This window comes from Dermacentor albipictus, chromosome 2, assembly GCF_038994185.2.
Source record: "Dermacentor albipictus isolate Rhodes 1998 colony chromosome 2, USDA_Dalb.pri_finalv2, whole genome shotgun sequence".
Classification (NCBI taxonomy): Eukaryota; Metazoa; Arthropoda; class Arachnida; order Ixodida; family Ixodidae; genus Dermacentor; species Dermacentor albipictus.
This window is the reverse complement of record NC_091822.1, coordinates 148,436,614-148,448,794: the sequence shown is the minus strand read 5'-3', so window position 1 is coordinate 148,448,794 and position 12,181 is coordinate 148,436,614. Positions and strand designations below refer to the sequence as shown.

The following is a 12,181-nucleotide window of genomic DNA, read 5'->3' as shown; positions in this document are numbered from 1 at the left end:
CAACTGGGAGACAAGGAAACGAGATGAGGAGGAAGAAGAAAAAGAATTGATGACCTGTTCTTTCGAAATTTTTCATTTGGGTTCCTTTAGGACTCCGCTATTTATTTTCCTAACTCAACCCATTCTTGCCCAATCCCCCGTAGTGGGTATGAGTTACTTGTACGAGTGCCCACTGTCGGCACTGGTTATTGTCATAATGTGATGAAGTGCTTCGCTTCTCCGCTCCTAGATGACGCCACCGTCCCTGTCAAAAGAGAGCATACGTTACGCGTTCTGGCCGACGTCACATCCGTTACAGGAAGTCGATGGTGGACCCCGTCATAAAACACCTTCGGGTTTAGAAAAAAATGGTGTTCACTGGTGTGGGGACGATCGACTTCCTTGCGCCCCCCTTATGTTGTTTTCCCCACATGTCCCTAGCATCTTCTGTAGTCCGGCTTCTCTATGTAGCTAACCAATCGCGGCGACCGGCGTACCTGTGGAATAGTGCGAGAGATGGCGTGGGTGTTGCGCTGCTAACTCCACTAAACATCGGGGTTACTCGAGCACGAAAGGGAGTAGCCTCCTCTCCTTTAGCTTGGAGTCGGCGACGTATGCGGTTGTTGTTGCTGCCTCTCGCAGCAAGACGTCCCGTAACTTCTGTTTTCTTCGTCAGAGTGAGCGGCACTTTTATAGAACACTAAAACATGTTGAATAACAAGACGCGCCATGGTTTACTTTGCAGAAACGCTCCGCCGCACGATGACAAAGGTGCAGCGAATTTCAGGGACCAACTTCTTTCGTCGTCACCTAGAAGACGCGCGCGCTCACTTCTTGCAAGTAAACGTTTGCAATGCGATCCGCCTGGCGCGCCAAGCGACTGAAGCGCTCGCCTGAGCGAGCTTATTCCGCCTCTTCAGCGGGGCATACGCACGCAGTTCGAATGGTTAGGGCACCGAGTTTCTGTGCTGGAGGGCCAGGGTTCGAGACGGACCATACATTTATTTCTAGTGGCCACAAGTGACATCTGATGCCCCATATTGGCCATGAACGGCCAGAAACTGACAAACCTCATGCGGGGAGATGAACCAAAGAAAGCTATCGCTATGTGAGGGAGTGATGAGCTGACGCAGCGAACAAGAGTAACTTTCACTGATACACGCAGACAGCAGCTTTTCAGTGGTCTACTCGACAAAGCCTTTGCTTAGCCCGCGAATATTTATTCTTAATTTAGAGCCATGTGGTCCCACGGGCTGCCCGAGAAGCTCGGCTTTTTCTTGCCGAACGTTGTGCGCGACGTTCCGCGCGACGCCGAAGACCACACACCGACGAACTTGTCACTCCCACGCAGGACCAATGGCACTCCTTCGAAACGTCTCATCTGGAAAAGGTCCCCGACGTGATTTGCTTTCCGCCAAGCCAGCGCCCTCGGTTACCACGCAGACGTCCATCGCCTTTCACCCGAAGAAAAAAAAAAAACTGCCCAATTTCTCCGCCCTGCACGCACTCAAGTGGCCGAAATTTACTGTTTACGCCGTATTCGCCTTCATGTGTCCCAGGCCGACACGTCGCCAGGTGTAGCCAGCTCCTTTCGTCTCGCGCACAACGAGGTGACGAGGCAGAGCCAGCACCGACCGGCGCTGCTTACGACGGTGGGGTCGAGGGCGGCGATGTCCTCTCGCACACGAAGTAGTTGACGGCCAGCGGGTCTCCCAGCTTGTTGTCGGCCACGAAGCGAGCCAGGTTGAACATTCCGCGGGCATCTGGCACGGAGGCGTCCCTCTCGCTGATGCGGTTGGTCCCCTGAGAGTAGACGAGAATCGCGTACCGGTGCAGTCCCGATCCCCTGGGCGGGCTCGGTCCTTGGTACTCGCTGATCGTGTCTCCGGCCTTGACGTCGCAGCTGTTGGGCACGTTCATGACGAGCCAGTGGCGCCAGTGCCGCAGCCGCGGGGACAGTGAGTTCGGCGCGTCCGGGTCGATCATCATCACAGTGTAGAAGGCGCTCGCGGGCCCCTGGAACGAGATCCTTTCGGGCGCCTTGCACGTCTGATCGCAGGTGAGCTGGTTCCCCATGCGAACCTCCACGTCCCGCTTGAAGGTGACGGCGACCACCTGCTTGGCGAGCTTGGGGATCACGTCGGGCACGAGCGTCTCCATGGCGCTGAGCGTGGTCGCCGAGAGGGCCTTCGGCGGCGCCGGCGACGTTGGCGCAGGCGGCGTCTTCGGCCGCTGCTGCACGGCCTTCTTGGTGGGGCGGGCGGTAGCGGCCATTTTGGCGGCGCGGTCGCGTCGGCGGCTCCCTGGCGAGGACCCGGCTGCTGGCGCTGGCGACGGCTGGTCGATGGGCGGGTTCGGCGGCGCGCGTTCTCGCGGGTCTCGCGCATTCACGAGCGCTGGGCACGCTCTGGGATGTCGTTCTCCTGTGCCCAGTGGCGCTCCCCGCGGCCCCGTGCTTGTGCCTTTGCGTTGAAAAAGAGCGCGTTTTAATTTGTTACAAAAGATAACCACGATGTAGCATTTATAATTTCCAAGAAAAAATAAATGAAGATATTAGGAAATAGCCATAAGAGAACTGTGTCTTGAAGCTTCTTTTTCTCTGCTTTTTTCCTCTTCTTGCTCTACGGCCAGATCGAAAGTTGTTTTACTCCTCACTTCGAGAGATGTAGAGTACCATTCCCATTACTCCTTCCCAATACAGGCCCAAATGCCAGCCCTCCTAACGAACGCAATAATAATTAATTAATTAATCACTTTGCACACGCCGCCCGACGCGGGGCCAATGCCGCACACAATTCCTGAAATCACCGTTTTGTTATTCGTAATTGTGGTGATGGCAAGGGGGCTTTGAATAATACCCTAAAACATATCTCAAGACAACGCACCGAGTGGCGGAAAAGGATTGATAGGTCTAACTTTACGGGATATCGAAACGACCCTCAGTATCAAACACGAGTTGAAGTTGCAGTTGAAGTGGCTTTGAGTAGGTTTTGTAGTGCTTGAGACATATAAGGGGCCCTCGTAGTAAAAATGTGGAATTCAGTGCGAATCAAACGATACCGTCAGTGGCCGAGTGTAAGCCGGAGGGATTAAGATGGGAAAATTGCAATTGTAGAATGAACTCGGTTGACGCAGCACATGAGTAATGCAGGTATGTAAAAGAGGCTTTCATCCTGACAGTTGACTAAATAAGGCGATGGTGACAACGAGAATGACGACTTAATTTCCTGCGCACTATATAGCTGTACCTTGAAAGGTGTACGACTTTAGCTTTACCGGTGGGGCTGCGAAAGCTTGCGAACGAGCGGACACTTCTGAATCTAATTCGCAATCAGCCAATCATGCGATCTCACGAAGAAGGTTGACCAGAGTCCTTTTCACGTCGAGAACAGGACCAAAATCAGTGGTTTATTAATTTTGCGCTTAGTTTCGAAAATTTTGCGACCGCGAAACAACGGGACGACAGTGAAACAGGCGGCGGGAAATTTTCTCGTTTTCTTGCTGTTGGTTCTTCGCCAGAACAAGTCCACCCCAATCTTCGTTTTTTCGTTGTTGTTGTTGTTGTTAACGCTGTTTCAGCACGTTATGCTCGGTACGCACACACCCAGCACATGACGTCACCGCGGTGCACCCTACCTCTAACGTTTCCACGACTGCCTGTAACAGCACTCGGCTCAGATCGACAACTGCATTGCAAGCCGCCCACTGCCACGTAACGTAATTTGTGCAGAGCGCGTCTGTACTCTTGCACGCTGTCTTCGCAATGAAACGGTGGCACCCGGAGCGTCCGAGGGCACACTGACCTCAGTTCTCCATCAAAATGAGGCGACAGATAAATCCAACGATCGCCGCGGTGACGACCATCAGCCAGGATAACAACGTCGTGTATGCGTCCCCGTATCCGTGCTCGGCGAGAAAGTAATTTATCGCTATGGGACTACCCAGGCTGTAGTCTTTGGCAAACTTGCCGATGTTGAAGTTCCTCCTCTTGTCCGACGGCACGACCAGCGTCCGAGGCGCCTCGATGGTCCTGTACTGCTTGTACGCCAGCAAGACGTACCGGTGCCGACCCGATCCCATCGGAGGCTTGGGGCGGCGGTACTTGTACAGCTCGTTACCCCTGTTGTAGTTGACGGGCCCCTTGACGTCTCCCGCCTCCACGTTGATGACGAGCCAGTGGAGGACGGGCCGGAACTTGGGGTCCCGCGCGCTGGGCGCGTCCAGGTCCACCATGGCGATGGCGTACACCGCGCCGGCGGTTCTCGGGAACTCGACGAACGACGGCGGGGCGGACGCCTGCTGCACGCTGAACTGGTTGCCCATGGCTATCTCGCCCGCCTTGAAGCGCGCCTCGAAGATGGCCCTCGGGATGGTCTCGATCAGGTCGGGCGCGATGTTGCTCCTGTCCGCCTTGTCCAGGAGGTCCAGCTGCCTCTTGTCCAGCTCCGCGCGGCACGCAGAGAGCGCCAGGATCGCCGCGACGGCGACCGCCATCCGCGTCGCGCCGGAGGTGCTCCGATTTAGCATATCGCGAGCGTGGTGGCGTCCCCGCGGGTGACGAGAGCGAGGCAATGCAGAGAAGGCGTCTCACGCGATGTCTTACGGCGGCGGTGTGATTGGGCGCCGCACGGCAGCGCGCGAAGGCGTTATCCGACAAGACTCCGCTGAGGAGAAATTTCTTTCCGGGTCAGGTGTGGAATCGGTCCGACGGAGGTGCGCAGGTACGGGAAGGCCACATTGCCGCCGCCGCCGCTTTCACCGTCGTCGCTGTCGCGGCTGCCGCTGGGCAGCGGACGAATGAAACAGGCAGGCGCGCTTCGACCTCGTCGTTTTCTTTGTTTGCGACGCCCGAGAGTCCGCAGGTTTCCTTCCTGTGCCGGCGCGCTTGAGGCGCTTGCTCCGGAGCGATTGCGTAACACATCGGCAGCCGTCGTTCTCAACAAGGAATACGCGGAATGCCAATTTCGCAACGATGTCTGTTTGAGCTTTCGCAACGCCTGCCGAAGGTACGGGCAGCATTGTTACTGCCACGTCCCAGTGACACTGGACGTAGCAGTCGACAGTGAAAGGCAAGGCCTAAGAACGCCGCGACGCCGGAAGCGCTGAGTGACGCGAAGAAGAGGCGAACGAGCAGATATCGGACGAGGTAAGAGTTCCAGCTTAAACAGGGGAGGCCTGCTGTACGATGTCACAGAGTATGTGCTAATGATGATAACTGTTGATTTCATCGAACATTGGTATGAAACGTGATTTCGAAACCAAAATCTATTATACAACGGCAATCAGCATAACGTTCCCTCAGCAGAAACAGTTGAGAAAAATTAAACCTATTGTTCCTCGCCTAAAGCTTTACAAGGGTCAGCAACGTGTGAATAAGATACCGTCATCGTGCAGACTTCGTGCCGTTGTCACCGCCCTTGTCTTCGTCGGGCCAGCTATCACCTTTTCGGTCGGTGCTTCGATTATGCCCTCCAGCGGCCCTCTGCTGTTCTTGCTTTATTTTACGATGCACTCACGCGTAGGAAGTCCCAATGATCCATCGCAGTAAGAGAAATTCCGGCACTTGAATGCTTGGAAAGGTGTACTAAGGATTGGCGCTACAGAACAGTATGAAAGGTACCTCAGAGACGAGCTAGAGACGTCGTAAAAGGTTTTACGGACTCTGTGCGCCTGGCCATAAATTTCGCCAGGCAGACTACCGTAGGAGATCTAGACAACCTTGGGGCCGCTTGGAATCTCAAGTGCCTGGAAAATGATTTATTGGAGATGTGGAAGATAGTGTTTAGCGCGCACTGATCTGCCCTATGGGGGCCAACATACTAGACATCTGCAGGGTTTGCGCATTATACTCGCGATACAAGGCAGCAACAATCGCTCACGCAGTGTACCTGACACGAAAATTGTTTCACTGCTAGTCGGCCTATAGTTGGAATTGATTCATCGTGAAACTTTGCGCTGAACAAAGGGGGACACAGAAAGGAGACACAAGCGCTCGTCCTTGTGTGTTCATTCAGTGTACCCGCTTGTTTGGCGCAAAGTTTCACGGCTAAGATTGTTGACACAGTCTGAACACTCTGTCGTGAACGATAATGCTTGCAAACTAGCAGCAATGACAGAGTTAGGTGGTCTTCAATTAGTGTACGTGTGTCCAAAAAAAAATTGAGAAAGAAAACCCTAAAATAATGTGCGCCGTGCATTTTGCGCTTAATAAATGCCACATTTTGGTATGTATAGTCAGCGAAATTCGCATACCCTATGATGGACCCGGAACAAAATGGTTAAAGGTACGCCAGCTACCGGGCTTCAAAAATTAAAAAAAGTAAACAGGTGATGACAATTCGATGGCTCCACTTACATCTTGTGCGTAGTTGTGTCGTCTAACCATTACACGGTGCTGTTTCAGCCGCAAGCTATCATCATCAGTGTAGCGTAATCGTCTATAAATACTAAGGAAATTTCAAAGTTGTGAAGAGCAGCGTGAACTCTTCTGTGGCCGCGGGTGAGCTGAGCGGCACTACACGGCCGCAGTATTGAAAACCACGGAGAGAATGCTGGATGGGGAGGGTGGTCAAAGTACTGTTACCGGTAGGAAGGTGAAACAGCCACTGAAATGAAAACAGTCGCGTCGCCCGTCTAGATTGTCTCGTACGAACAGCAGAGCTCGCTTACTCAACAACGGGAGAGAGCGAAGATAAAAATAAACATAAGAAAACATCCAGCGAAACGTTGTCAAAGTTTACCCTGTCATTCACTCGAGAGGCAACAGCAGTAGCGAAGCCTAAGACAGACAGAGAATTATAGAAGCCGAAGAAAAAGGAAACTGCGGACATTTTGCCTTCAATATTTGTTTTCACGGGGCTTGTCTTGCACCCTCCCCGCTCTGTGCCTATTCTGTGGAAACGATGATGATCGATCATTGCTTTCTTATTATGTCATGTTTTTTTTATCTTTGAGGGAAAAAAACATTTTAGAAGTATGATTTTCACAGCTCTCAGTAAATTTTTCCATTCCGAGACTATTTCCCTTGAAATCTCTCCTCTTTGACCCTGTCATAGAGAGCCGCCGAGAAATTTGTGCTTGTTTTAAGGCAATTTTCTTGATACCGTCTTGATATATTGCCCTGTTTTGGTTATTGTAGCCTTTGCTTATTCTGTTAATAACATTATTAACTAAACTAAACCTGTCGGGATCAGACCTTCCGCCCGGCCTCTTCCGCCACGAGGAGGATGCGTTAAGAAGGAAGGGTCCTGCACTGACATAGGCTGCGCCCTAGGCTTTGGACCGTGGCCCAGCCTTCGGCGCGACTTGCCCTGTTTACTCGCACCCATCTGATCTCGCAAATCGACCGCACCTCTTGTGGAGTTGTCTCAGATTACACTCTGTTGTGATCGGTCGTTTACACCGCGACAACGTCTGGTCACAGATAACGCCATTATGGGAAACGGGCCGACGGCCTCGTCAAGGTCGTTCTCAAATGGGCAATTAGCAAGGATGCGGTCCTTCACCTATCGGCCGCCCAAATTGGCACGTCCACGCCGGAGACGCGGTCAGTGTGCTATCTCCCTTCCCCTGTTTGTGCCCAGTGATGTGCGTGTGTTTCTGACTAAGCCCCTTTCGAAGGGAAAGAGCAACAGACCTCCGGATTGGTGGGACCTGAGGTCATCGGTCTTCTGACGCCTCCTTGGGGAAGGCAACTGAACAATGACCCCGCAGGTGATAAAAAGAGCGACGGGCGGCGGGATTGATGGGCTGCTACAACTTCTTCTTGAACTTTTTCTGTACCACATTGAATTTCCTTGTAAGTACGTAATATAAACGTGTGTGCAAAACGTCCTGGATATCGGGCGCAGCCCCGCGTTCCCTTACTCCTCCACAAGCAAGGTACATTCCACATCTTAGGACCCGCAGTCGCTACAGCTCATGAAGGCGCCACTATCTCTCAGAAGTGGGGATACACACGAGCCGCTCGCACTGTAAAATAATTCACACACTTAAAAGTGAATAAGTGTGCAAATCTGTATGTAACTCTGTATGTAAGTCTGTAGGTAACAATACTCTGACACCCAACACGGTTGTCAGAGTGCAGTTATAGACCGATCTACGCCTTTATTGATACTTAACGGTGTAAATTGTTTTACAGTGTGCCTGACTAGCGCCTGTGTATCTCTGGTACGCACCATGGATCCCCGATGGACTTCATTCATTGAACATCCTTAACTATACATATAATTATAACATGATTCTCCTTTTTTTTGTGCCGCAAGGCAAGCTTCTGAATTGAAAATTCAATGACGATCACGATACTCCCTAATGCAAAATTTGAGTCTGCGCGGACAACCTGCCTCGTGCGGCTCGTTACAAGCGGAGCGAAGTGTGGCGCGAGTACTTCGCTAATGCGGAGATCGCGGGAGCCAGCGCCTGGGTGACACGTGGAGGTGATTCACAGCAGCCGCCGCCCACACACCCCTCAGACGACACGCTAAAACCCCCCAATGTTTACAAGTAGCGCCAACCACTTGGCACGGCCTCGACAGTGACGCCGCCTATGCCGACCCTGCCGCCGCAGACGACGGCTAACACTCTACCGGAAGAAATCAGCGATTTTCTTTGTGCGTTGCGCTCGCCAGATGGTCAACAAAAAGCCTTTTGCACTCGCCAATGTCGGTTGTGGCAACCGAAGGCGCAGCAGCACCGCATTACAATGAAGTTCTCGTCCCTAACACATTTGACCTGGTCCGCTAACGCAATCGATCAATGCGTTTGCGTCGTCACACTGGGTCGACAATTGCGGTTGGAGCGAGCTGGAAAGAAAAAATATGTATAAAAGCGCAACGCGTGCTTCCACGTGACATGATTTGGCCAATGGGGGAGCGCAGGAAGCTGGGGCGACAGGAGTCGGCGAGGAGAAAGCGCCGGGGAGAGCAGGGTGGCGGAAAGATCCAAGAATGGCGCCACTTTTGAAAGATGAAGGACCTTTACGACACGGCCTACTCTGGCGCCATCTCGTAGCCATCGTCGCCACACTACGCTTTTCTTCTCATCCTGCCGCTATACCCTCCTTCTCCGCTTTCCTCCTCGCGTCTTTCATCCCCCCGCTGCGCCCCGCGTTCGCTTTCATCTCTCGCTGTGCTCATTCGCTCGGTTACACCGACGCCGACGCTCCCCGGAGGAACGGGGCCTGAGAGCTGCGCTGTAAAAAAAAAGAAAAAGAAAATCAGCGCGTTTTGTCGCGATATCAGGCTCTTGGCCAACCGCTGTATTTGGTGCGTGCCATCATTTAGGGATAGTCAAGTAAAACTTTTCATTCGCATCTGATTTTGGCTAATCCCCTATGGTGGGTCTCAAACTTGATTTATGGCAAAAATCAACCAACCAACCAACCAACCAACCAACCAACCAACCAACCAACCAACCAACCAACCAACCAACCAACCAACCAACCAACCAACCAACCAACCAACCAACCAACCAACCAACCAACCAACCAACCAACCAACCAACCTATTGCCTCTCTATTTATTTATTTATTTATTAAGGTGAAAGTTTCAAGTAGCTCGTTGCAATGGCTCATACCCCCTTAAGGCGGTGTCTAATCGAGTGGTAAAAAAATTATCATCATCAGCAATGGCTCGTACACCCGTAAACAATCGAAAATGCAATGGTTCGTACACTAATTGATATCACCCATACAACACACAGAAAGCATACGCTTCAATAAAGAACAAGCTCAAAACTAACTTACGTACAATCAATAAAGCAATGCATACCCGCTAGGAATCACGCTTAGGCAAAGAGTGCTCGCCAAGCGAGAAACGAAGTGTGTCGTGAGAAGCGGTGGGAGCAAGCCGTTCGACCGCGACTGCTGCTTTGTCCTGCTGAGAGGATGCAACGTAAAGTCGAACAGAGACGTCGTTGGCGCGAGTCGGACCCCGCTATACAAGCGCGCGACGCCGTGGCTCAAGGTCGAAAACGAGCCGAAGAAGCCGAACTGCGAAAGCAGTAACGCGACGACGCGAGACGGCAATGTAGCGAAGAGGCCGAAGCTCGCAGACGAGAGTGGCCACACGTTTACTTCAGACTGCGGCTCGTTACGTCTTGCAAGTCTAACACCACCGATCTTAAAACTCCATCTATTACGAAATGAGCAGCAGGCTTTCGCCTTTTCAGGTTACAGGAGTGTAACCAAGGAGGTTTTATAAAAAAAAAAGGTGGAGTGGTAGCGCTCGTAGTTTTTTTTTACCAACACGGGTGAAGCCAGAGTTTGCTTATACTTCTGCTCTGAAAGGAGTGCCGCGACCACTGAAACTTCTCACAGCTCACGTTCTTTTGGTCAGTTATTACAAATATTAGGGGTATTCGAAAAGAAAAGCTCGGTGTTATTGCCTAAAACGCTACCTTTGGCTCATGCGTCATAAGATTTGAAAAAAAAAAGAACATTTAGGCTTCCTTCTGAAACTTGTCACAGAAAGAAAGACGATATCTGTACTGCGAGATGAAGCATCCTAAATAACATGGAGTGGGATAAACGAACTTCGTATATTCCCCGCTATTTGCTAACGTAATGACGGCATCTCCACTCCAGAAAATTCTCTTTAATAACCTCCTGGGGTGTAAATGGGTACAATGTGCGGAAGCACTCCTGCCACTGCGGATGGAGCCAAATGTCGCAGTCTGCTAACGTGTGTTATATTCAAAAGCCCCCGAACTTTCCCTGAGAATCTGCAAATTTTGTCTTCATATTTAATTTGCAATATAAACCACATTTTTGTGAAAATTTTCCGAAATAATAATTTTTACGATTACATCATATCTTTTAAAGTAAGACCTCCATAAGCAAGGCACATGCCTATCGCAATATGTTTCGACGCAAAACGTCTATCAGTAAGGTTAGCATAGAGGGGCGCTTGCTAAAACCGCATGTAAGGCAAACGTATTACTTAGGGAGCCTATACATGCATGTTTTAGCTTCCTAGCAATGCTATTGACACGCCTTTTCTTTATTACAGAGAAGCTGTTAGCAGCTCGCTGATCGACATTTTTCATGTCCGCGTCTGTGGGCAAAGATTTGGACCGATCTCGGAGGCAGTACAATTCCGGACGGATCCGCACGGCGGAGAAGCAGGCTTGAAGCATTCAGCAAAGTGAAGCGAATAGTGATTACATTCTTTAGAATCACGCATACAACATACAAAACAGCATTCGTTTCAATAAAAAAAAATTACCGACGATTAGGTTACTTCCTAATGCGAAATTTGAGCGCAGCAAATAAGCTGTTTCACCTTTTCGATAGATTGAGGCAAAGAAATCGAGCAACACATGTATGCGCTATCACAGAATTTTTTTTTTATTTTTCACACGTATTCCTTTAACAAAGACTCCACTAACAGTTCTTGACAGTCATGAAGGAAGCTTTGTGGTCGGAGAAATAGACTGATATATGTTCGACTTGGTACACCAATGCTTGATTCTCAAAGACGAGATCTATACAAGTGCCTCGCGAGGTTGTCACAGCCGTGGCAATTTCGGCTCGGCCGGTGCACATATACAGAGCCGCCGCCACCGATCTGGCTCTCTGATTGCCACCGCACAGGGCGAACGGCAGCGGCAATTTCGGCTCGGGCGGTGCACATATACAGATCCGCCGCCACCGATCTGGCTCTCTGATTGCCACCGCACAGGGGTTGCATTGGAGGAGGAGCGAAGAAAGGAATTAAGTTCGAGCCGGCGCTTTGACAACCGGAGACTCGCAGGAAGAGGGGGGAGGGGGGCGGCGTGTACACCCAGCGGCAAACGATGGGGGCAGAAGCGCGCGCAGCAAGCGGACAACACGATAAAGGGAGCAGGGAAGAGATAGCAGCGACTGACTGATGCCGCTGACGCCGATAGTGAGTCAACCCCAGCTGCGGAATTGGTTTCAGGGACAACGCCGCCGATGCCGACACAAACAATATGATACCCTCGCTTCCGCAGCGCTAAGAACCAGGTCTAGCCGTGGGAAGGTGGTCACGTATTCGTCGACGTGCCGGGGCCTACGTGAAATAACCGGCGCGTCGGCAACTGAAGAGCACCCTATCCGCCACACAAGAACAGGGAGGGGGGGGGCACCCTTTCCTCCTCTTTCTGCATGGCGGCGACGGTGTTCTATGCAGTCACGTTATCTTGACTCTCTAGCGGCGTCAGCGGCATCCAGCGGTATCAGTCG

General features: G+C 51.5%; 2 protein-coding genes across 2 annotated transcripts in view; one reads left to right on the top strand and one right to left on the bottom strand.

The window, feature by feature from the left end:
• LOC135899878 (high affinity cationic amino acid transporter 1-like) overlaps positions 1–12,181 on the top strand; it is a 467,387-nt gene that overhangs the window by 350,735 nt on the left and 104,471 nt on the right. The window lies entirely within an intron of this gene.
• On the bottom strand, positions 1,153–4,817 carry LOC135899803 (uncharacterized). The gene is made up of 2 exons (XM_065429146.1): positions 3,948–4,817; positions 1,153–2,441 (listed from the first exon to the last, which is right to left on the bottom strand). Exons 1-2 carry the CDS (start codon positions 4,504–4,506, stop codon positions 1,624–1,626), a joined length of 1,377 nt encoding a protein of 458 aa, XP_065285218.1. The 5' UTR covers positions 4,507–4,817; the 3' UTR covers positions 1,153–1,623.

Excerpts from the sequence above, each read along its gene's own strand:
- LOC135899803 (XM_065429146.1), bottom strand. The coding sequence starts at position 4,506 with ATGCTAAATCGGAGCACCTCCGGCGCGACGCGGATGGCGGTCGCCGTC. Across the intron at positions 2,442-3,947 it reads GAGGAGGAACTTCAACATCG|GCACAAGCACGGGGCCGCGG; the intron begins GCAAGTTTGCCA and ends TTCAACGCAAAG.